This window comes from Erythrolamprus reginae, chromosome Z (genome assembly GCF_031021105.1).
Source record: "Erythrolamprus reginae isolate rEryReg1 chromosome Z, rEryReg1.hap1, whole genome shotgun sequence".
NCBI classification, from domain to species: Eukaryota; Metazoa; Chordata; class Lepidosauria; order Squamata; family Dipsadidae; genus Erythrolamprus; species Erythrolamprus reginae.
Genome location: NC_091963.1, coordinates 126,808,187 through 126,835,205, shown reverse-complemented (window position 1 = coordinate 126,835,205; position 27,019 = coordinate 126,808,187). Strand labels below are relative to the sequence as shown.

Sequence of the window (27,019 nt, the reverse complement as noted above, 5' to 3'; positions counted from 1 at the left end):
TTCAATTTAGATGTAGTGATTTCAGAGAGATCCTGTTTGAAAGAAATGTCATGAGTTTAAATTAATAGTTCAATAAGTCATTCTCTTTATTCTGTGGACAGCGAGTAGCATAAAATGAACTTGTTACTTTGTTCTAGCCAAAGAAAGTATATTTGCTGCTTGTCACATACATGTTCTCGACAATTGGTCTTTCTTTGTCAACAGTAATCCAACTAGAACATTAAAAGAGCAATAGCGTAAGAGTTTCTGAAAATAATTAGGGAGAAAATTATTGTCTTTGTTTTCTTTTGGCAAACCTTTATTCTGGTTTTTCATTAGAGAAGATATTGGAAGTCCTCGAAATGTCTATCTTTGAATATTTTAAGAAATCATTGAGACAGTTCAAGACTAAAAAGAAGGGTACCTTCTGATAAGTGATAGAATTCAATTCTTCAACATTTTTTTCTCATTATTTGCACCTTGTTCAATTTAGGCCTTAACACAATGATATAACATTTTGGGGAAAAAATACATCCTAGGAGTCCAGCCCCGGAGGCTAAGATAGAAAACATCTCCACAGCAACTGTATATTTTCCCTTGGAGCTCAGGTAGGTTGGAACAAAAGAGATCCAAACACTACAAAAGACCAACATACTGAAAGTAATAAACTTGGCTTCATTAAAAGTATCTGGTAATTTCCTGGCAAGGAAAGCCACAGCAAAACTGATAATGGCGAGGAAGCCCAGATAGCCCAATACAGAGTAAAACATAACCATAGAACCTGCACTGCATTGCAGTACAATTTCTTTAGTCTCAGAATACATATCCATGCCTGGAAAGGGGGGAGAAATTGTCAACCACCCAACACAGATTACTGCTTGAATAAGGAAGCAGGAAATAACAATAGAGCTGGCAAGTCTTTTCCCCACCCACTTCCTCATCCTGGATCCTGGTTTGGTGGCCATGAAAGCCAGAACCACAGTGATGGTTTTGGCCAGCACACAAGAAACAGCCACAGAAAAGATGAGACCCAATGTTGTTTGTTGGAGAAGACAGACCATTTTTCCTGGTTTGCCAATGAATAGCAATGTGCAAAGGAAGCAGAGGAGGAGGGAGATGAGGAGAGTGTAGGTAAGACTCTGGTTGTTGGCTCTGACAATGGGAGTATGGTGATGTGTTATAAATATGCCAAGCACCACAGCTGTCAATGAAAGAAAGAATAAAGCCAGGAAGGTAAAAGTGATTCCCAAAGGTTCTTTGTAAGACAGAAATGTTATAATCTTAGGATAACATAAAGTTTGATTCTTATTGGCAAACTCTTTGCTTGAACATTTCTTACACTCATTCATATCTGAAAAAGAAAAGAAAAGACACTGTTTAACCTATGCAGTTGTCATAATTCTCTGCTCTAATTACAGGTAGATCTCCAGTTACAATCACAACTGAACCTAACATTTATGTTGCTAAATGAAACATTTGGTAAATGAGTTTTACCTTATTTTACAACCTTTCTTGCCATAGTTGTTAAGAGAATTGTTACAGCTGTTAAGTTAATAATATTGTTGCTAAGTGGATCTTGCTTCTCATTGACTTTGCTTGTAAGAAAGTTGCAAAAGGGGATCACGTGGCCCCAGGATACTGCAACTATCATAAATATAAACCAGTTGCCAAGCATCTAAATTTTGATCACATGATCATGAGGATGTTGCAAAGGTTATAACAGTGAAAAATTGTGAAAAGTCATAAGCCATTTTTTTCAGTGCTGTTGTAACTTTGAATTGTCACTAATGGTCAGTAAATGAACTGTTGTAGGCTAAGGACTACCTGTGTTTCTCTTAGACAGCTGGGTTTATTCAGCCCCACTAAGTCTTGATATATTTTCTTTGAGTTTTGGATTATCATATTACAGAGTTACTTTGGCTGAGTATAGATTATATACTATATCACACACCACACCATATAAAACACACTACACAACACCACCCATTCCTTATTTATCCATCATATTTTCATCAGCCTGCTAATATATTTAAGAAAGGGCATTTGTCAGCCTTTTGCAGAAATCTTTCTTTGCAAATTTTTTTGATATTAACTTTTTTAATTTAAAAAATAATCTTTATTAATTATATACATTAAAAAGGTTACATAAATTACAATTGATAGCAAGCACAAAATAAGAAAAACAAACAAACAATACATGACATAGACATGTACATGTACAGTGCATTATAATAAATGTCATAAGATAAGATTTAACTAGTGAATTTAATTAAGTATATAAATATTTAATATTTAATAATATGCTTAAATATGTTGTGATGAGCTAGCATCATAAGGTTATCTCCTATTTGAAATATTTATAAAGGTTCTATGATTTATGTCTCTGGTTACATTTAATAAAAAGTTGTCGACTGTGTTGTTGATGCTTAATAACAGGTCTTGATTTTCTCTATACTATCATATTCGTCGTTTGATCAATATTTTTGATCCTTTGATCTTTAGCAGCAGTATAAATTCCATTGGATATTTCATTTGAGCTACTTGAAAAACTTACCATGCTTTTTAAGCATATGTCCTTAAAACGTTATAACATATTTTGCAAACTTCATTCATTTGGGTTGAAAATATAAATATTAGAGCACTTTGGATCCCCCCCCATAATAGAGTAACACTTTTTTAAAGGAATCATATTCCAGATCTCTCCATGAAGGCCTTCCCCCATTAAGTGCTGCCTCACCACGGCAAGGGAGAAACAGGCAGATGTTTCTGGAAGGGATGAGTGAGGAAAGCTGGGAGTGTGTGCCAAGAGTTTAAATTCCCAGCAGACTCACCCAAGGTTGAAGGTCATCTCAGATGCCCAGCCTAAATATGCAGGGACCTACATTGGGTGACAGAAATAAAGGAAAATGCTGCAGATAGTAAACTGATCATTACATACAGCACTGGACCTGACTTTCAAAATGAAGTCACCTAACTCCTTTCTGCAATTTAATATTTCTTACCTTCTTTGTCTGAAATCTTCCCTTTGGGACATAGAACACAGTCATAACAACAAAATGGCTCCCCTTCCCTCACTTTTTTGCTAGAGCCAGGATGGCAGTGCTCACTACATAGCGACAAAGGCTGAGTCTAGAATAAAAGAGAAGGACATTCATACTGAAAATAAGACAGAAAATATTAGTTTCTGAGCTTTTCTGTATTTTGTTAAACTGGTAAAATGTGTTTCAATAATATATTGTTTAGGCAGCCTGAATTAAGAGATCTCCATTTGGGAGCTGTTAGACAGCAAAATGTTGGACATAATGGAATGTTATTTGAATAGTTTGATTCATAGTATATTAACCTTGCTATGAAAACTCATGATTCCTTTCCTTACATTTTGGAGGGAAAATTATTTTGCTAGACAATATGTTTGAATGTATTTTATCCTGACATATAACTTCATCCACTCCTCACTTTAAGCTTAAAATGACATTTTGGTTCATTATTTATTTATTTGTTTGTTTTGTTTGTTTGTCAAGCATGTACAAGATAGTAGGTATTGGCATACACCTAAACATTAGGATAGGGACAGTAGTCATGATGGTGCACTTATGCACACCCAGGGGTGGGCTACTGCCCGGACAGGAGGAAACACAGTTGAGTAGCAAAAATGGAGCTCCACCCCAGAGCACTCAATTTGTACTTAAAGAAAATGCAGGGCATCCTACATCAGCCATGTCCACAGTGTGGTAGTAAAAATGTTGGTAGCCCTTCACTGTGCCCATACAAACCTCTTAGGAATGGGGTGAGATTGACTGTAAATAGTCTAATGTTAACATTTTTGGGGTTTGGGGAAGATACCACAGAGCCAGATAGTATATTCCAGACATTGATTTCTCTGTTGCTGAAATCGTATTTTCTGCAGTCATAGCAATTTACATTTAGTTTGAATCTATTACATGCTTGTGTATTGCTGACGTTGAAGTTAAAGTATTTTAATTTAATTTTAGTAAATTCAGATGCATGGCAAATATATTTAATTTAATTTATTAGATTTTTATGCTGTCCCTCTCTAAAGACTCGGAGCGGCTGAATATATATGTTGTAAGCCTCCCCGAGTCCTCGGAGAGGGGTGGCATAAAACTCAAACAAACAAACAAACAAATAAATAGACACATATTTATGAAGATGTCAGTGTTCCAGTGTCATGTGATCACCTTTTACAATCCTCTGACAAGCAAAGTCAATGGGAAAGCTTAACAATCACGTTGTTAACTTAACAACTTCAGTGATTCACCTAACAATTGTGGCAAGAAAGTTTGTAAAATGGGACAAAACTAACTTAGCAATATAAATATTGGATTCAATTGTGATCATAAATCGAGGACTATAAGCATCCATCTATATAAATGCATGAACACATTCATATGCACTTTTAGAAATTTTTTTTTTTTTAACTATAAAATTCTCCAGTGGAATTCATTCTAGAATTCAGTGTTAATAACTGTACCTATTTCCTGTTGTTTCCTACCTGGTTAAACCAGCTGTGCCAGGTAATAGCATCATCATCAATGCTGAACATTTGATCTGGAGGTGCCCAGGGATTTACACTCCCAACTTTCACTCTTTGTAAAGAGAGGTTGGGGAAAAAAATCCAGTTGAAGATATCAAATCCAGTCACCAGCTCTCCTTTCTCATTGAAGGTGATCCTATCTTGAGCAGTATTGTTAAATGAGGCACATTTCAGAAAGTAGTGGAGCTACATTAGTAACAGAAATATGACATTTAAGAGAAAAGTGAAATTTTAAATTCTAACTGATGGCTGGACCAAAATAATGACATTTTATGCATTAGTAAGGGAGAAGCATATTGAAAGAAATTATTCAAATGTAACAAAGGGAAATCAACCCAAATTATAATAATCAATTCCATTCTTTCTAGTAATTTCCTATATTAGAATAAAATAGAATTTTTATTGGCCAAGTGTGATTGGACACAAAGAATTTGTCTTGGTTCATATGCTCTCAGTGCAAATAAAAGAAAAAGATACATTTGTGAAGAATCATGTGGTAAAACATTTAACGATTGTCATAGGGACCAAATAAGCAATGAAGAAACAATCAATATTAATAAAAATCTTAGGATGCAAGCAGCAAATTACAGTCATACAGTCCTACGTGGGAAGAAAAGGATGATAGGAATAATGAGAAAAAAACCTAGTAGAAATAGAAGTGCAGATTTAGTAGAAAGTCTGACAGTGTTGAGGGAATTATTTGTTTAGTAGAGTGATGGCGTTCGGGGAAAAACTGTCCTTGTGTCTAGTTGTCTTGGTGTGCAATGCTCTGGAGTGACGATTTGAGGGTAGGAGTTGAAACAGTTAGTGTCTAGGATGCGAGGGGTCAGTAAATATTTTCACAGCCCTCTTTTTGACTTGTGCAGTATACAGGTCCTCAATGGAAGGCAGGTTGGCTAGTTACTAGTTAGCAATATAGTTTATAATATAAAATATGGCCTAATATATTTCCCTGTTCAATCCCTATATACGTTCATTTACATATATCTTTGTATAGTTATATATCTTTGTATAGTTATATATCTAATTGTGTAGTTATATATCTATTTATCATATATATGCATCTAAGCACTAAAGACAGAAGATTTTACTGTTTTTATGGTTTTAAAATAAAATATTAAAATAGTTTTTAATATTGTAATTCTAATACATTGTTTACTGTAAGCTGCTCAGAATGATTGACTGAGATGGATGACCAAAGAAATTGATTAGCTGACTGACTGATTAGCTGACTGACTGAATAAAAAGCTGCTGTCTACCATACAACAAAAGATAACAGTGGTTTTTGACATTTGCCATAAGTACTGAGCATATATGTAAACCCCTTTTGGCCTTCCAAATCCAGATTGACTGCCCATTGTACAGTCCTGTGCTTTGAAAATGATCCCATGGTCCATACAAGTGGAGCATAGGAATAATAGTCTACGGAGAGGGGCAGCATACAAATCTAATAAATAAATAAATAAATAAATAAATAAATAAATAAATAAATAAATAAATAAATAAATAAATAAATAAATAAATAAATAAATAAATAAATAAATAAATAAATAAATAAATAAATAAATAAATAAATAAATAAATAAATAAATAAATAAATAAATAAATAAATAAATAAATAAATAAATAAATAAATAAAATAAAATAAAATAAATAAATAGGAGCATGGTGGCCCATGTGGTTAGGGCACTGGGTTGGAGATTCGGAAGCTGTTCTGCTGGGCTTCTTGGCACCAGCCCTCAATTAAGTTCAAAGGTAGGAATTCAGACACACACAGTTGTAAAGTCAACAACACTGTTTTTATTGAAAGTAAAATAGGAGCCCAACACACTTTTAGTCAGGCAGAGTGCTCACCTTCAAAGCCACAGCCTTGAATGCTGTGAAGAACAATAAAGAAACAAACACAAAACAGATAACAAGTAGCTGTGAAGAAACATAGAAACATAGAAACATAGAAGTCTGACAGCAGAAAAAGACCTCCTGGTCCATCTAGTCTGCCCTTATACTATTTTCTGTATTTTATCTTAGGATGGATATATGTTTATCCCAGGCATGTTTAAATTCAGTTACTGTGGATTTATCTACAACGTCTGTTGAAAGTTTGTTCCAAGGATCTACTACTCTTTCAGTAAAATAATATTTTCTCATGTTGCTTTTGATCTTTCCCCCAACTAACTTCAGACGTCACAGCCACTCTCCTTCAAGAGTTCTCAAGTCACAAACGTGACTATGAATTAGTTCAAAAGTCCTGGAAACAGTTCAAAGAGAGTCATTATATGCGCTGCATAAATCAATCTTGGAAAATACTTGGGCAGCTCGTAAATGTTTCATCAACCAAGGAATCAATGGTAACGGATAACAGTTGTGCACCGTGATAACGTTCAGGCGTCAGTAGTCACAGCACAGACATAAGTCCCCAGTCTTTTTCTTGACAAACAAAACAGGCACTGACAGAGGCGAGGTCGAGGGCCTGATGAACCCTTTTGGCAAGATTCTTGTCTATGAAGCTCTTGAGGGCCAGTAATTCAGGTTCAGACATGGAATATAAGCGGCCAGTCAGAAGCTTCGCATCGGGAAATAGTTCAATGGCACAATCATAGGGTCGATGCAGTGGCAGCCGATATGCCTCTTTCTCGCTAAACACATCAGCGAATTCTGTGAGGCACTCAGGCAACACTGCCACAGGGATTCCAGGCCCTTGAGCTGCACAAACATGACAGTGATGGTCCACACCCTGCAGACTGGATAATGTGACTATGTTCTGAGACCACACCACATGAGGATCATGCGCACATAACCACGACAACCTAAAACTATAGGAAAATGGAGACCTTGTGTGATGTAGAACTGGAGAGCCTCCTCATGTGTCCCGATGCCCATACACACCAGCAAGGTCTGGAATCGGATGGGCCCGGACAACAAATCTCACCCATCAATCATTTCCACAGTCAATGGAGGGTCTACAGAACACAATGGCAATGAATGTCTCTGCACGAAAGCCTCATCCAAGAAGTTTGTGGTAGCCCCCGAATCCATGAGGGCAAGAGCTGCAATAGACTGAGTATGACGATCTACATGGATTTGAACAGCAATCATTAGGTGTTGGTACGATCCCGGATCATCAGCCAAAGAATCCTGGGAAGGTTTAATACCGGCCTGACCTAACGTTGCCACCAAGCCAGGCTCCCCTTGTTTCCCGACGGAACTGCCGGCTGAGAAACCAGGGGCATGGGAACTGACACCAGGGAATCAGGTACTGGAAACACAGGGTGCAGACTCTGGAAACCATCCTGGAGGAGTCGGGGTGGCATCAGTCAGGCCGGGAGTAATTGAGACAGTGGCAACAGCCGTGCTCTGCTGTTTGCAAGGACAGGCCTTCACAAAATGACCTGCCCCCCACAATAATAGCACAAATCTGATGCACGTCAATGAGCCCTCTCCTCCGGGGTCATGCAGGATCGAACAAAGCTCACATCCATGGGCTCCCCCACAGGGGCACGATCCACCATGCGAGGAGGCAGGGCTGGCATGAAGTGACGGGGTGCAGGAACTGGAGTCTGAACTGGCACAGTTGACACCCCCGACACGAAGCAGGCACAGGCATGATGCCAGAAGATGCCCAGCCCAACATACCTCTCAAGCTAGCAGCCAGGCTTCAATGGCCAAGCAGTGCTGCTCCAGCCCATCCAGGGTGCCCGGCAAGGCTTCATGCACCAGCTCATCCAATATTGTCTCTGATAAGCCATCCTGGAATGCCTCCATCAACGCGGCCTCATTCCATTGCACCTGCACCATGAGACTGCGGAAGTCACTCATATATTCCGCTAACAGGCACAAGTCTTGTTTCAACTGCTTCAACGCCCTCATGGCCATCTGCTCCTGCACTGGATCCGAAAACTGCCATTGCAAGTGGGTGCAAAAAGCAGTAGAATCCTGCAGCATTGGATCATCTCGGTCCAGCAATGGAGACACTCATGAGGCAGCAGGGCTGGCCAATAAGCTGCAGAGGAATGCCACCTTCTATGCATCCCTTGGAAAATGTATCATTTGTCCATTGATAAACAGCTGCACCTGGCTGAGGAAGGCAGAAAACATGCGACGGTCGCTCCAAAACATTTCAGGCATGGCCACAAAACATTTCCTCCTTGGTGGGGGTTCGGTCCAGCAGGAAACACCAGCTGCACTGGGGGAAGTGCTGGCTGCTGGGACAACACATCCACCTGGTTCTGCAGCTGAAGCACCGTCTGCGTCAAGGCTTGTATATCCAGACGCAGTGCCTCAAACACAGCCTGCATCTCAGCCACACTATCAGCCATGGTAAACCAATTGCAGGAAAAACAAAAGGACACAGGAACAAACCACCCAAACTGGAACGGTGTGTGTCTGAGGGATGGAAGTTTATTCTGTTCTGCTGAGCTTCTAGGCACGAGCCCTCAATTAAGTTCAAAGGTAGGAATTCAGACACACACAGTTGTAAAGTCAACAACACTGTTTTTATTGAAAGTAAAATAGGAGCCCAACACACTTTTAGTCAGGCAGAGTGCTCACCTTCAAAGCCATAGCCTTGAATGCTGTGAAGAACAATAAACAAACACAAAACAGATAACAAGTAGCTGTGAAGACGTCACAGTCACTCTCCTTCAAGAGGTCTCAAGTCACAGACGTTACTATGATTTAGTTCAAAAGTCCTAGAAACAGTTCAAAGAGAGTCCTTGTAGAATCCTGATACAAAATAAATGTCTCTTCCTCACTGAACGGATAAACCTCCACACCCAGAGGCCAGAACGCTGACAATTTAACAGCAGCCCCCAATTAGTCTAATTACACCCAGCCACAGGTGATCTTCCTTATTTCCTGTAGTATTTACGCAGTTGCTCTTTCGTAGACATTGTCCTGCGTCTGCGCACATCAATGAATGTCTCTCCTTCTGAATCCAGTGATGATAACGATGATGAATTACTCACAGGGCGACTAACTAATGGATTGTCTGCCATTACCCCCTCTGAGGATCCCATTTAACTTTCACTATCAGCTACAGACGCTTTGCTGTCAGAAACAGTCAGCAGTAAAACTGGCCTCTGACACTGGGAGGATTCACCCACATCCACCCCTTTGGGGCAGGAGCTGGCCCAGAGCCAACCACAACAGAAGCCCTTGTTTGAGACCCAAGTGCTGCCATGGGGTAGGGAGAGCTCTTGTCCTTAGCTCCTGCTCCAGCCATGGACATGAAAGGAGACCCCAAATAGGTATTCCCTGGGCAAGAGTGATGTCATTAGCTAATCTTTTCAAACAGGAAGCCCCTTGCACTCTGGCATGAGTGCAATGAGATAGAAATATTCATGGTCACCAAGAACATAATGATACCGCATACTGCAACCAATAGTCCAACTTTCTTCATATTATAACATTATATTTGGAGCCAAAAGCAGCAGAAGTGCCTTGCAAACTATGGCACAACAACAGAAATTCTTAATATCCTCTGATCTTTTAAATTCATGCTAGTTTGATTTATTCTTTTCTCTTTTCTTTATTTTTTTAATTTTGTTTATTTTAATCGTCAGAACTTTCAGTGCACTTTAAAAATTAATTGAGGTTATTATAAGTGATAATAACCCCGCTTTTTGTGTAAATGAAGGCCATAGAAATAAAATGAAATACAAAAGGTTTCATTGACTTGGTAGAGAGAAGATAGTAAATAAATGTGAGATAATGAAAAAGTCATGATAGTTATATGCACATATTTTATAGGATACAACCTATAGTTATATTTGAAATATATTTGCATACAGAACAAATAGATCCACAGAGCATGCTATACCCATCACTTTTCACAGTGCTCTGACTCATTTGGAACAGTGGGGGGTGGCATTTGGGCGGGGAGGGCTATGTGAGTATGCTCTTTGTAGATTTTAGTTCTGCACTTAACACAATTCTTCCACACAGACTAGTATCTAAATTTATGGACCTTGGGTTTTCTTATTCAACCTACCTTTGGATTATGGATTTCCTGCCTTGCTGCTCTCAAAGGGTCAGATTAGGTGGTACAGCACAGGGTTGCATGTTGAGTCCCTTACTCTATAGTCTTTATGTACGTGACTGCATTCCCACTCAATTTTTCAAACCAGTTCAATGTTCTGTGAAGTCTTTTGGAACATTACCTGCCAGTGTTCTTGACTTTGCAGCTTCTGTCCTTGAGCATCCCTCTTTGCTCTGAATTTAATGTAAGAGAAAGTCATCTCATGGATAGCATGGGCCACAGCCTGAACAGCATTGTAGATGCTATAGCTGTGGGCAGTCATGGCCATTTCAAAAAATGCTCCAGGAAGGCTCTCCAACTTTTCTTTTCCAGTGCAAATACTCACATCTTCTTCCATGGAGTTTGGGAGTGCACAAGTAAAAACTTGTTGCCAAAAGTCACCAATGAAGCCATCTTCTGAGTTGTAAGGACTTATGCTTTCAAGAAACCACCTAAATCCTGATATATCATTGGAGTGCATTTTGAATGATAATGTCCCATGAAACACTTCTGCTTCCCAATTTCTTTGCAAAGCAAGTGATAGAAACTCTAGCTGAGTTGTTGCTATCCAGACTTTACCTTTAACCCTTTCTGTCTGTGATTCATAAAAATATGGGAGCCAACCATAAAGTGCCATAGAATATGATTCTCCATGAAGTAGTACTACATTAGCTCTGCTGCTGATCACTTTGTAATATATTTTTGTTCCCTGTTGCAGCATATAACTGATGTGAAGGAAATAAATAAATACTCTTTCTATGAAGGCAAAGCAGATATCACTCTGAGAAAAAATCAGTGAGATTGCTTGCAAAAATCTTTCTCCATTATCATTATCAATAGCAATGACTCCAACCCAAAACCACTTGAAATGCAGCAGTAAAGAGAGAATTCCTGGGTATTGGAGAGATTCTTGAGGAGTGGTCTGGTAAAAGAAAAGACCTGGAGTTTTGTCATTGATGACTGGAGCAGAGCCATAGGTGACCTAAGGAGAGATAACAAGCGGTAAAGAAAATAATAAGTTTATATATCAATCATATCAGAAATTCTGCACCACTCTTCCTAAAATTAATGTACACTTAATGAGATGGATATTTATTTATTTATATTATTAATACTTTTGTCCTAGTAAATATCAGGATATTGTCTTTTAACTTCCAGTGGAATTTAGGTGGCTGACATTCTTGACTAAGAAGCAAAACATCTTCAAAGAAAAGCAAGAAAGTCCAGCTGCCTCTTGAAAAAGCATCTTTGAGAAACCTGAATTACAGTTTCTTGTTTCTGAAAAATCATGGAATATAAATGGGTTTTACCAAAAGAACATAAGAAGAGCCATGATGAATCAGGCCAAAGTCCATCGGGTTCAGCATTCTGTGTCACACAGTGGCCCACCAATTGTACATGGGGATCTTGAGCAGAAAGAGAAGGCAGAACCCTCCCTTTCCCTTGACCCCCAACAAATGGTACTCAAGGGAATCCTGCCTGCCTCAAGCAACATAGAGGCGATACATGGACATCTATTTCAATAACCACTGATACACTTGGCATCCGTGAATCTGTCTAATCTTGCCTTGAAGCTATCAAGGCTGACAGCTGTCACGACTTCTTCTGGAAGTGAATTCCATAAACCAACGACCCTCTGGGTGAAGAAATATTTCCCTTTATTTGTCTTCACATTCTTACCTATGAGCCTTAGGGAGTGCCCCCTCATTCTAGTATTGTATGATAGAGAAAATAAATTTTCTCTTACTACCTTTTCTATCCCATGCATGATTTTATACACTTCGATCAAGTCAACCCTTAAATGCTGTCTTTCAAGGCTGAAGAGACCAAGGCGTTGCAACCTGGTTTCATAAGGGAGGTGCTCCATTTCCTTGATTATACTTGTTGCCCTTTTTTTCACATTTTCCAGTTCCATTATATCCTTTTTGAGGTGCGGTGACCGGAACTGTACACAGTACTCCAAATTATTTAGTAAACAAGAAAAAGTTGCTGATACAACTTTCATCTAGAATATAGAAACAATTTTAAATTTAAATGATTTAATTATCTTGAATATCCAGTGTAGGAAAATAAATTCTTTTCACCATCAGTGGTTTGAGATAAGTACTAAATAGAACATATGAAGTTTATGTACAGAGGAGAAAATAATTTGGCAGAATAATCAATTGTTGCAAGATTTAAATGTATTACAAAAACAGTGGTATGAAAAATGTTAAATTCCCATTTTTTTCATGAATAATAATCCTACCTGTGGAATTTTATAGATATCCAAAATAGTTGCTATATGATGAGAAATAGTGGAATCAAGACCCCCAATAACTGCTATCAGGTTGAGTTGGTTGTCACATGTATAATTGGGAATCAACCTCTTTTCTGAAGATAGAAGGAGCATGGTTGTCTGATAAGTCCTCTGGGCATTATCATAGCTGTCATAGAGATGGAAGCCCAAGGTGAAATTGGATAAAATCTGTGGGTTTTCATTGATCTCCTTTACTGCAAATATCAAAGCCAGGATGTGCTGGTAATTCTTAGGTATTAGGCTATAACAGGAGTTGTATTGATATCAGAAAGATGGATATCAGAAAGAAAAATCTTATACATACCATATATATTCATTTCAGTGGTGGGTTGTTCCCAGTTCGGACCGGTTCTTAGAACCAGTATCGCTGGTTGTGGGAGGCTTCACCCAGTCACCCGGGATGCTTCTGCTCATACACACACAAAGTAGTGCCAAAACCGAGTACGTGTGTGAAAGGGTGGCAAAATAATTTACAACCCAACTCTGATTCAGTTGTTTGTTTTGCTTGTTTCTATGATTGTCAGTGTGATTTGGATATTATTACAACATTGTTATAATTTTGGAGGAAATGAGGAAAGAAGCAATATTAGAATTATAGCCACCATCTCCTCAAAATCAAAAGAGGGAATGTTATGCATATATATGGTTTGGAGAACAGTTTCCATGAGTAATAGACCTTTACAGCTTGTAATGATTCCATATAAAACCATAGCATATTTTCATCAAAGACAATTTCTTTCTCACAAAATTAAGTGATTTTTTTTTTTTAAATGCCAATGCAGATGCTAGAAAATAAGGAAGATTTTCTCATGGGTGCGTGAAGCTCTTATTTCTTCTTTAGATACAGTGGGGCTAATGGGATGTATGGGCACATCTTTCTTATTAGATTATAACATCTGCTCTTTTCTTGATTTCCTATAATTTCATTCAATCTCAAGGGAAGATATGAAGAAACTCTTCACTTCAAGGTGTATTAAGATAAGAAAACATGACTAGCCAGGAAGTTGTAAAAATGGGCAGTTTTTTAAAAAAGAACAAAAATACTATTACCAACTTTGCTATCTGTTATCAGTAAACTGAAAATTATCACCAGAAGACTTGCTTAAGGAAGTTGTGAATACTCCACCACTGGGCATGTTAAAGAAGAGGTTGGAAAACTATATGTCTTAAATGCCATAGGGTTTCATGCCTGAGCAGGGGGTGGACTAGAAGACCTCAAGGTTCCTTCCAACTCTCTTATACTTAAAAAAAACCGGATCTGCCTCCTAAATTAAGTAGACTTAATTTCATAGATTTCACAAAAGACATCAATAGATTATATTTCAGTATGACATCAATAGATTATATTTCAGTATGACAGTATTAAGATCTATGTTCATAGAGAACACCCCTCTGACTCTGAATAGAAAATAATGCTTGTGTGATGTTATTTATAATGGAAACAGCTGATAATATGAATTGTTCAATACAATCAAAATTGAGTCATAAGATGAGCAGAACAGACAAAATGGGAGACTGATGTAAAAAAAATCCCGAAAGGAACAAACTGAAGAATATTCACTTACAAGTTATACAAATTCCTTAGTATTTCACCTCCCATCATTTTCAATATTACTTTAATACTAAAAACATGATCTGCAGCCTGAGTCAAAATAGCCAAATCTGATAAATATATCTTTTAGGGACATATCTTGCATGGGATAGTTTTCAACCCTAGTCTTTATTTGGAACTTTAAAATGAATTCCTCCAAGAAAGCCAAATAAACATATCCAAATTTTAAATCCTTACAGAGTTTCTTCAGACAATGCCATATGAGGTTGTTTTCTGAAGTCTATTGACACTGGGAGCAAGCCAGAAAAAGTAGGTACACCACCAATGATAAGATCTCCTTGCTTATGGTATTTATGAAGTGGAGGGTGAAGATCATGAATATCACAATTTACAATGTGAGCTCTGCCTACCATATTTGGGAAAAAACCCACCAGTAAAATCACTAAACTTAACATCCCCAATGGAAATACAAATCTTATTTCAGTACACAGATCCATCTATTTTCATCTGCAATGCTCTTAGTTTTGTCTGCAGGCTTATATCAATCAAATCTGTATTTCTCAGGGGACTGAAAAACACAACTAATCATAATAAGAGCAACATACAAGTATACCTTCATAATCATTCTAACTGTAAACTTTGTGGGTTATATTAATAACATCCTTATTTTTGTTTGTGATTTTGATATTGTTCACACTGAAATTCAATAGAGATTTGGAGAAGCAGGAAAACTACTTACCTTTACATAATTATAGACCAAGATAATCAGCAACCCATAACCATAATTTCTCTACAGGACAATTGAAAATTAACAGGGGTTTGTTACATATGAAGTGACATTGCCTTTAATCATCAAGCAAAAGTATTTGATTCATTTCTCTTCAGTTTAACTTATTGAAGGATTCAATCTGACTAATAGTGCCTAAATATTTATATGCAGCTGCATAGTATGTACTGCAGGTTCATTTTTGGATTTTGGCAGAGGATACTGATATATCTTTTGTTCTCAAAAATATTGTCCAAAACAGAGAATTGAGAGAATCTCATTTCAGTTTCTAGTTCTCCCTCTTCTAATAATGATTTCTTAAAAATAGTATGTATCAATTTAATGCACTAATGGAGCTTCAACTCTAACCCAAAATAAATTGTTTTGGGCTATTCAATATGAAAGTAAGGTCTAAACTCAGTCTGAGATGATCCTAGAATTAAGGACAATTTGGGGAACAATCAGTAGTGGGTTCTAAAACCCTTTGCTACTGATTCACACATGTGCTTGTGCATACAATGCTTCTTTATATGTGCTGAAGAGGGTGGGCAGAGCCTTCCAGCTCTGGCACTACCAGTTTGCAAACCCAGGCTGAACTGTGAGCAACCCACCACTGGAGACAACTCTTTTAATGCTCAACCTTAGAATAGCAACTTTATTGGACAGAAGGTGTTCAACTTTCTGGAGGAAATTTCTGGCGAAGTTTCGACGAGGTCCCACTCGTCATCTTCAGGCTGTTGTTTCTGTCCTTGTTCTAAGGCGAACACTGCGAGACCTGAGCTGCCTTCCTTCTATAAATACTGGTGGCTGGGTGTGGTTTGATGGCTCAGCAATTGCCTGCTGTGTAGAAACTTCCTGGTGAGTCAGTGGGGTCGTTGATGTAGCTGAAGTATGCTGATTAGTTAATGGTTGTTGATTAGGCGTGATATCCTGAGTAGTTGAAGCTTGCAGGCTACTTGATTGTTTTGCAATGTGTGCTCTGAGTCTAGTTTCAGTTTTTATGGCTGGGTTACGTTTTAGGGCTGGTTTCCAGACGTCTGGTAGGCGGGAGGTATCATCCTGCTTGTTCATATTTTGGGGATGTTTTTCTATCTCGATGGCTTCCATGATTATTCTTTTGCTGTAGTGTTCTGTTTTGGAAATTAATTTAGTACTGTCAAAATCAATTTCATGTCCTGTAGTTTTGAAGTGTTGGAAAAGGGAGGAGGTTTTTTCTTTTTTCCTTACCAGGATCAAATTCCAGTAAGGGTATGGCTAGCTGATGAGGCCAGAACAAGGCCAAAATAGCGCTATCCTAGTCTCCCTTAATTTTAAAAATTCAGCAAAAACATGTGAGATATATATATATATATATATACACACACACACACAAACAAACATATATAGACACAGCAGTAAACAGAAGAAGGAGAGATAATTCTTGCTAGCTTGATGATGGCACAGCCTATTCTTTCACAATTTATTTATTTATTTATTATTTATTATTTGGATTTGTATGCCGCCCCTTCTCCGAAAACTCGGGGCGGCATACAGTTGGAGTGCTTGAGAGAACAAATTTAAATTATAAATAGTCATTGCTTAATGACTGCCTTGTTTAGTGACCATTTGCAATTATAATGGGAATGCAAAAATAACTCTGTGATAAATCCTCACATTTATGACATTTATGACATTTAAGTTTGTACAGGTAATCCTGTACTTAAGCTATTTATGACCAGTTGCTTAGCAATTTTTAGAAGTTGCAACAGTTACTTACGACCTGGTTGCAAAATTACAGTCACTACAGCACTCCCAATAAAAGTTTCCTTTATTGACCTAGCAATATAGATTTTAAAGCGGATTTATATAGTCAGGAAATCCCAAAATGAAAGCATCCTTAATTTATGTACATTGGGATCTAAAAGAGACAGTTTAATAATCAACAGTCATAGAAGCATAGAAATCTAATGAACCTTTGATAAAGAAAGTACAGATTGTTTTAATCACTTATTTCTTTTGATTAATTGTTCCCTGTTGTTTAGGTCTGGCCGAAACACAATGATGTAACATTTGGGGAAAAAGATGCAACTAAGAAGCCCAGCACCTGAGGCTAAGATAGAGAAGATCTCCACAGCCACCATGTATTTCCCTTTGGAGCTCAAGTATGCTGGGACAAAGGTAAGCCAAACACTACAAAAGGTCAACATGCTGAAGGTGATGAACTTGGCTTCATTAAAACTATCAGGTAATTTCCTGGCAAGAAAAGCTGTGGTGAAGCTGATAAGGGCCAGGAAACCCATATAACCAAGGACACAATAAAACATAGTCACCGAGCCTTCATTACATTGCAGGATAATTTCTTCAGTCACTGAGATCATATCAACATCTGGGAATGGGGGAGCTAATACCAGCCAGAGAGTACAAATGGCTGCTTGAATCAGGGAACAGCAAATAACAATAGAATTAGTTAATTTTTTCCCCACCCATTTCCTCATTCTGGATCCTGGTTTGGTGGCCATAAAAGCCAGAACCACTGTGACGGTCTTTGCCAAGACTGAAGAAACAGCGATTGAAAAAACCATTCCAAACATTTTTTGTCTGAGAAGACAACTTAATTTTCTTGGTTGGCCAATGAAAAGCAATGCTGAAAGGAAGCAGAGCAGCAAAGCAATGAGGAGTATATAGGTCAGGTCCCGGTTGTTGGCTATAACAATGGGAGTGTTGTGATACCTCCTAAATGCTCCAAGGACAAGAACAGTGGACAAAGAAAAAGAAAACGCAAGACAGGCTAAACTGATCCCCAATGGTTCTTCATAAGTCAAGAAACTAATAGTTTTGGGAATACAGAAATTGCGCTTCTTGTTTGGATAGTATTTCTCTTTGCATCTAGAACATTCATTTCTGTCTGAAAAAAGAAGAAATTTGATTGAATTTTCATTCATACTCTTTATAATTGTCCATCATGACATCATTGTAATATATAGAACATTTAGAATTTTGTCTCATAACTCTCCTGACACCCAAATTTTGTTTATTGTATTTAATGATGTTTGATGTTATTAAATTTTGTTTCATTTTTAATTTTATTATTAAAATGCATATGTTTATATGAAAAATGGAAAAGACAATAATCATAGTAAAAGCAGACTACTACTACTACTACTACTACTACTACTACTACTACTACTACTATATTAGATTTGTATGCCGCCCCTCTTTGAAGACTCTGTTCTGTTTAACTCCTGAGTGTAATATTACACAGTACGAAGTAAATTCTTGAATTAAAACATTCATTTAGCAATTTTTCAAAGTTACAACAGATCTGAAAAAAGTGATTTATGACCAATCCTCAAATATACAAAAGTTGCAGCATTTGTACAATCATGTGATAAGATTTTTGCTAATGCATAGCAACTGGCATTTTTTGCAACAATTGCATCATCCTGTAGTTGCTTATAATATGATCACAAAGATCATTTATATAAAGTATAAAAGGTGTTGGTCTTAAAATGCTGTCTTGGGGGACACCACTGTTAATAGGTGTAGAGTTTGATAAGGCACTCCCTATTTTGACCACTTGTTGCCTGTTTGACAGGAACACAGCTATCCAATTATGCAAGGTCCAAAAGATTTTAAAAAGTCTTACCATTAGCAGGGAAGTCTATTAGTCTAGAACAGCGGTCCCCAAACTATGGCCTGCGGGACAGATGCGGCCCACTGAGGCCATTTATCCAGCCCGCGGGTGACTTCCAGCACCATTAACCGTCTGTTGCTGGGTGGCGGGGACCACAGCAGTCGGGAGATTGCTGTTGGGACATCAGGGGCCCACTGACATCAAGCCCTGCGCCTGCCAGCAAAGCCAGCCACCCAAGGAAGCAGTGCGCTTTTCAAACATGCACTTTTCAAACACGCTGCTTCCCCAGGCAGCCAGCTTTGCTCGACGACGCTGGGCTTGACATCAGCATGCCCCTGCTGCCACAACAGCAACCCCCTGACCACCATGCTCGCCTTGTGCCATGGGGGGGGGGAGCGTTGCTTGCAAGTCCACGGAGGGTGACACACGGCATTGGGGCTGCTTCTAGGCTGATCCCTTTGGTTAATTAAAACAAAACAAGCCAGCAGGAGGAGGGGGTGGACACTGGGGAAGCCTTTCCTCCCCTCCCCATTCGTGCCTTTTTGGTTGGGGAGCGAGAGAAGCGGAGACAGGCAAAAAGGTGGACATGCATGCTCAGTTCTCTTTAGAAGCTAATGAGCTGCCAGGGCAGCACTGCCTGTGGAGGGAGCCCCCTGGTGGTCAGCCACAGCCACAGCAGCCCCCCTTGTGAGCCAGAGGCAAGAGAGACACGACTTTTCCTCTTCCTGCCGAGAGGGAAAGCGAAGGGCTCTGCTGTGTCAAGAAAGGGAGGGAGGAAATGAGAGAGAAAGAGGGAGAGAGAAAGGGAGGGAGGGAGGGAGGGAGGGAAGGAAGTTCTTCTAAGCCATCGGCTTCTAAGATCACTGGAGCTGAATCTGTACAGCTGGAAACAATGTTATATCCATCTATAATATTATATTGTAAGGTGTCTTTTGAGAAAACTGAACAGAAATAGCTATTGAAATGGTCAGCGATCTCCTTATTCCCATCAATGCATGTATTATTCCAGGTACTAAGCGTCGTGATGCTGCAGTTATTCTTCCTATCACTAATATATCTGAAGAAGATTTTATCTCCCTTCTTTACAATTTGGCAATTTCTCCCTCTTTTGAGGCTTTAGCAGCATATATTATCTGTTTTGCCTCCTTCTGTCTCATTTTATACACCTCTCTATCAGCTATACTTCAGTGCTCTTTATACCTCCTATAGGCAGCCTTTTTTTCATCGACTATGGCCCTTACATCATTGCTAAACCATAGCAGTTTCTTCTTCCTTTTACCTTTAGTTATTTGATTTACATACAGTCCAGTGGCTTTTAAGATGGCCTTTTTTAATACAGTCCACTGAGTGCTCGCTCCTGCCATTTTATCCCTCCCCTTTAATTCATTATTTAAATATTCCCCCATTGCATTAAAATTTGTTTTTCTGAAATCCAATACTTTGGTTGCAGTATAGGATTGCTCACAATCAGTTTTTACATCAAACCACAAACATAGATGGTCACTGCAACCTAAATTTTCTCCCACCTTAACCTCTGAAACCCAATTCCCATTTGTAAAGACTAAATCTAGAATATTCTCCCCTCTAGTTGGTGTCTTAACCAGCTGTGCCAGAGCTGCTCCTGTAAAGGCCTCTACTATATTCTTACTTTTGCATGTAAGGGCACTGGGGATATTCCAGTCAACATCAGGCATGTTGAAATCATCCATAACCACAATATCTCCCTTTACTGCCATTTGGGTAATTTCATCCACCATCTTGTTGTCATATTCCTCAGATTGCCCTGGAGGCCTATAGATCACCCCAATTCTAATGACAGATACTTCTTTATTTTGCATGCAAACCCAGAGAGTCTCCAGATCTTTCCATGTATTTTGAATTAGTGTTATTTTTAGACTTTCCTTAACATAAATGGCTACTCCACCTCCCCTCCTCTCTATTCTATCCTTCCTATACAGTGTATATCCTGGTATGGATATTTCCCATTCATTAGAATCCTTAAACCATGTCTCAGTTATGGCAACCAGATCCAAATTATCTCTAGATATTATGGCCATTAACTCTATTTTATATGCAGTTCCCTTTTCATAAGCTTCCAGAAACTGATTTATCCTCATTGGTCGGGGACAGAAATCATCCACATCAGTTACATCTCTATCCCCTTTACCTAGTTTAAATGCCTGTCCAAAAAAGTTCTGAACTCCTCACCGAGCACCTGGGTACCTCTGTATGATGGATGCAAACCATCCCTCTTAAACAACTCCCTATTAGACCACCTACTGACATCATGACTTACATAGCCAAAACTTTACACCACTGCCTTAACCACACATTAAACTCTCCGATACAAGTTGTTTTATTCTCCTGGCCACAAACTGGTAACACTTCTGAGAAAGTCACTGAATCAGTTATTTTGCACAGCTCCACGCTTAGACATTGGAAATCTCTTTTTACTACATTAACATTTCTCTGGGACAAATCACTTTATTAAAAATAAATAAAAAATAATTAGGAAAACGTGTTTATTTTTTAAATTAACAAACTATGCTTGAATACTGCACTGTCCAGAGGTACCAGTTACCAGCTTTGAAAGGTGCATTCTCAAAATGTCAGAGCCTCCTACTTCTTTGAATTATTCAAGATATAGCAATGGTTGTTAAGATGGCAGCATAGGCATACTTTCATACCTTTCTCAGTTGAAACCCTCCCTTCTGGGCATGGGATGCAATCATAGCAGCAAAACTGCTCCCCTTCCATCACCTGCTTGCTGAAACCAGGATAACAACTCTCACTGCAGACAGAAATAGGTTGGACCTAGGAATTAAGGAAGAATATGGAGAAGGAATCTTTTATTTTTTGTCCAGACTGCAATGTTTGCTTATTTCTAAATTTTGTAGCGAGAATTATATTCTGGAGCTCTTTGAGCCTATGAAAAGATAGGTATGAAATGATGAGAATTTGTTGTAGGCATCTTCTGAATTTAGTAATAGAAATAATAAATTGGAAATAGTTTTTTCAAGTATAATCATACTAATATAAAATTCAGTCAAATTTCATTGTTTTTAAATTAAACATCTTCAATCGAATAGCACTTTCAATGAGTAGCTTTATCTATTAATTATGACCCCCTGTTAGTATTGGAAAAAACCCTGAAAGCATTGCTTAAAAATCAGAATAACTAAGAATGCATGTAGTGTGAGTCCCTGGTGGCCTGGAACTGAGATAGATTGCATCAATAGGACATGATGGCTCCCTATTTCTATTCAAATACTCTTAAGGGTCATTTTTATGCTATAGTTAATTGGGTCTAATGATGAGCTCTAAAATTGCTCATGGGGAAATCACTTTATATAAATAACTTTATATTGGACATTAGTACAGATTTACTAATGTCCAATATAAAAGAATGATATAAGATTAGAGAAAACAATAGTAGTTCAGATTCAGAATAGTAATTAAATCATACCTGGTTAAACCAACTGTGCCATGTAATCATCCCATCATTGATGGTTAATATTTTATCTGGGGGAGCTGAATGGTCCACACTTCCAACTTTCACATGAAGAAAAGATTTGTTTGGGAAAGCAACCAAGTTGATAACATCATATCCAATAGCCAGAGTCCCATTCTGGTAAAAATAAATCTGTTCCCCAGCACTATTGTTAAAGGCAACACTTCTCAGAAAGTAATGGAGCTAAATTGAAAAAATAATATATATATAAGAGATCGGAAAGACTAAATTGCCAATCTCCATGCTGATAATTTTTAAAACAGAAAAAAAGCCCACATTTGAGTTGTCTTCTAGGACGGGCTAAGAAAAGGACGGGCTAAGAGGAAACATCATTGGACAAATGGGGAGAGACAGAGATGAGAGAGGCAAGGAGGCTAAAAGGGAAACTAGGGGAAGTCTTCATGAGAAAAAGAAAAAAATGCCATTTTCATTCTGAAGAAAGGGAAATCAACTTGTTTAAGAACTCCATCACAGTTAGACATATACTTAGAAAACAATTTAAAAATGAACAGCTTTAAAATGGTAATCAACTGGGGGAATGATGTTCCAAGGGGTGGGCATGGTGATAGAAAAGGTTGTCACTTCATCCAAAATTAAATGAGGATGATCATAATGGAAACCTATTTCATTATTGTCTTGGGTGACATCTGTGAAAAAAATTCAGGTGCTTAGGCATGAAAATGTGCTACTCACACACTATATTTTTCCACCCATATGGGGAAAAAAATTAGAGGGAACATTGCTTGCAGTGCCACAGTTTCTCCATCAATTTTGAAAAGAGCCACGTGGCCCCTGCCACTTATATAATACATCTTGAGGCTATAATCGACACTCTGGTGTGCATGGTCTATCTGTCCCATTAGGCCGGCTTCCCCTGCTCTTGGGCAAGATGATTTCAGCCATTCACATTACCCCGTGGGCACACCTGTACTCCAAAGACTTATAGTGGCTCTTATTGCCATTTCTGAAAGCCAGATGTGGCACATTTTCAGCCAAGGTACCAATCCTGATAGAGGTTTGCCGATCTATTTGGTGTTAGGTTTCCCCCGCCATCCATCAAGGCATCTCCTGCAGAAATCTCACCAGAATCATCATCACCACTGACACTGTCATCGGCAGTCAACCAAGGCAGGTGGACAGCAGCAAAGATGGACCTCAACATCAATGTGCTTTGTGCCATGTCCCTAGCATTCAAGGAGTTCATGGGCCTCATCACAGGATATCACATGTTGGTCCTAATGACAATGTTGTGCTGAAGGACCATATCAACCATCAAGGGGGCATGATGTCCTCATAGCTCATGGTGGAGGACATGTTCCTGAGGCTCTAGGTGGAGATGAATCTGCTTTCCATCATAGGTGAACACATATCTGGGGAATCAAATAGTATGGCAGATGGCTGAAATGCCAGTCCATCGACCAGTCAGAATGGAGCATCCACCACTCAATATTTCAAGAGCTGGTAGACAGGTTTGATGTTCTAGTGGTAGACATGGACACCACATTTCAGAATACCCAACTTCCTCATTACTATACCCATTACAGATCACAGGTGGTGGAGGGCACAGATGCTCTCCAGTGTCACTGGCCTTGTGGGCTTCTTTACACCTTTCCCCCCTTGGCCACCCTTCCCCAGGTTGTACACAAGATTCTACAGGAGCAAGAGGAAGTCATGCTCCTGGCCCCCATTGGCTCAGGAGGCCATGGTTTGCAATCTCCCAACTCTTTCTGTGCACCCCCCACTGGTGGATCCCGATGATCGGCTGTTCCAGTCATCGGGATCTGCTTCACCTAGTGGTTGGGCGGGGCACACTGAGATGCTGGACTATGCCAGAGAACATCATTTTTACCCTCCCAATGTCCAGGTGTCCATCTACAATTAGGATCTACACTGCCACTTGGAGGGCCTTCTATGTCTGGTGGGTTGCTCCCCAGCTGACCTTTCCCTATTGGAAATTCCCTACTGGAATTTCTGCAGACCGGCCTGACCAAAGGATTGTCTCCCAACACTCATGCTGGCAGCAGGATCCTTGGGCCTTCTGTCTCACCACTCCATGATGCATATGTTCCTCAGGGGGCAACCAACCTATTTCCACCAGTTTTACCTCATTACCCCACTTGGGATCTGACCATAGTTCTGAGTTCCCTGATGGGTGCTCCCTATGAGCCCTTACAAATGTAACATTCTTGTGCTTCCTATTTCTAAAGGTGGCATTCCTGGTGGCAATCAAATCCACCAGATGGGTCTCGAAACTTGCCGCCCTCATTGGTTTGCAGGATTTGTGCCATTTTCATCTAGATTGTGTAAGCCTTAGGTTAGATCCTGCTTTTGTGCCCAAGGTTAATTCCACATTCCACAGGGCACAGGAATTGGTACTCCCAACCTTTCATCACAGACCATCTCAGTCCTCAGCTCATCCTGGACATATGGCTGGCCTTGAAGCTCTATGTCAACTGCTTCAATCTGTCAAATGTTTTTGTCTCCTTTCAGCCACATAACAGGCTGCAAGGTATCCTCTGCTACTGTTGGCCAGTGGCTGCAAAGTGCCATTGCCCAGTCCTATGACCTCCAGGATAGGCCCAGGCCTTGATGGATCACAGCTCATTCTAACAGGAGTGCAGCCTTGGTGGCAGCTTGGTCCATGTAAACCTTCCTGGATGAGGTATGCAGAGCTGCCATTTGGTTGTCACTGACACCATTCATCAGGCATTACAGGATCGACGCATACGGGATCGATGCATACACCTAGGACGAGGGTGCATTCGGGCATAAGGTCCTCAAGAGAGCAGTCCAAGGGATTACAGGCAATTCTGATTAGCCTCTCTAGGACAATGGCTTTGGTATGTCCCATACATGGATGTTGGCTCATTTAGGGTTACCTTTGATGGGAGAGGAAGGCCAGACACATCGGATCTGTCTCTCAGTTCTCGCTGAAGGGGAGGGGGCAGATGTACAAGCAGAGATAAAAATCATAGCAGACTAAATCCTCATTGGCTGGCTGGATGATGTTATCTCATACTTGGATGATGCCTTCACCCTATGACAAAGGGCATATGGGAACCAATGCACGTTTTCTGACTTTTAGAGCCAGATAATCATACATAGACAAATATATTTCCACAGGGGATTCAGGAGGAAAGGAAGTAGAGATATAGATAGAATATAACAGAATAACAGAGTTAGACAGGGTCTTGGAGGTCTTCTAGTCCCTGATAAGGCAGAAAACCTTGTCTCCCTCTTTTTTGTGGCAGTCTCTTAGATATTGGAATACTGCATGTTACCCCAGTCCTTCCTTTGATTGAAAAATATACAATGCATATAGATCTACATTATGATCTACATTTGGAATACTGTGTTCAGTTCTGGAGACCTCACCTACAAAAAGATATTGACAAAATTGAACGGGTCCAAAGACGGGCTACAAGAATGGTGGAAGGTCTTAAGCATAAAACGTATCTGGAAAGACTTAATGAACTCAGTCTGTATAGTCTGGAGGACAGAAGGAAAAGGGGGGACATGATCGAGACATTTAAATATGTTAAAGGGTTAAATAAGGTTCAGGAGGGAAGTGTTTTTAATAGGAAAGTGAACACAAGAACAAGGGGACACAATCTGAAGTTAGTTGGGGGAAAGATCAAAAGCAACGTGAGAAAATATTATTTCACTGAAAGAGTAGTAGATCCTTGGAACAAACTTCCAGCAGACCTGGTTGGTAAATCCACAGTAACTGAATTTAAACATGCCTGGGATAAACATATATCCATTGTAAGATAAAATACAGGAAATAGTATAAGGGCAGACTAGATGGACCATGACGTCTTTTTCTGCCGTCAGTCTTCTATGTTTCTATGATATATTAAGGGAATGGAAACAAAAAAATGAAGAATTTGATCTGTTACCTGCCAGACATCTTGATTATGAATTTTCCTTGCTATTCTATTCATCACAGACCTGTTAGCATTTCTGGAAGAAAACAAAGAATGTAAAGCATAAGCTAAGGCATAAATAGCATTGTAGACACTGTAGCTGTGGCTAGTCATCTGCATTTCAAAAAAGGTGCTAGGAAGGCTCGCCAAATTTTCTTTTCCATTGCAAATATTCTCATGCTCATAACTTGGAATTGTATCTGGTAATACACAGTCAAAGGCTTCTTGCCAGAACTGTCTGATAAATCCATCCTTCTTTGCGCTTAAGGGATTTTGTGTCTCAGCAAATGATTTGAACTCTGATAGAGCAGTGGAATGCATTGTGAAGGAAAGAGCACCATCAATTATTTTGATATCCCAAGCACGTTGAAAAGGGATTAAATTGAATTCCATCTGTGCTGTCATTATCCAAACATTGCCTTTTGGTTTACTTCTCACCTCTTCTATGTTAGGAATATACTGAAGCCATAACAAATAACCCATAGAAAAGGATTCTCCACTGAACACCAATGCATTAGCTTTACCACCCATGACATAATCAAAGATTTTTGCCCCCTGTTGAAGCATGCCATCAAGTCTGTTGAAATCAGTTAATTTGTGAAATCGTTCAATGAAAGAAACACAAATCCTATGTTTGGAAAATAAAGGAATCATAGTTTCTATAAATTTTTGTCCCTGTTCATTATCCATAATAAGGATTCCAATCCATGTCCAGTTAAAATACAGAAGCAGGGAAACAATCCCATTATGCTGTAGTTCTTCTGAAGGAACCATCTGATAAAAGGAAAGGCCTGGGGTTTTG

At 39.1% G+C, this 27,019-nt stretch overlaps 2 protein-coding genes across 2 annotated transcripts; both read right to left on the bottom strand.

Moving 5' to 3' along the window:
* Positions 1–431: 431 nt before the first annotated feature.
* Positions 432–14,814, bottom strand: LOC139154117 (vomeronasal type-2 receptor 26-like). Its single transcript, XM_070728547.1, has 7 exons — positions 14,639–14,814; positions 12,799–13,090; positions 12,451–12,555; positions 10,693–11,532; positions 4,493–4,720; positions 2,982–3,108; positions 432–1,330 (listed from the first exon to the last, which is right to left on the bottom strand). Exons 1-7 carry the CDS (start codon positions 14,812–14,814, stop codon positions 432–434), a joined length of 2,667 nt encoding a protein of 888 aa, XP_070584648.1.
* A 2,335-nt stretch (positions 14,815–17,149) lies between these two features.
* Positions 17,150–26,700, bottom strand: LOC139154116 (vomeronasal type-2 receptor 26-like). Its single transcript, XM_070728546.1, has 4 exons — positions 26,191–26,700; positions 22,247–22,474; positions 21,468–21,594; positions 17,150–18,051 (listed from the first exon to the last, which is right to left on the bottom strand). Exons 1-4 carry the CDS (start codon positions 26,698–26,700, stop codon positions 17,150–17,152), a joined length of 1,767 nt encoding a protein of 588 aa, XP_070584647.1.
* Positions 26,701–27,019: the final 319 nt, after the last annotated feature.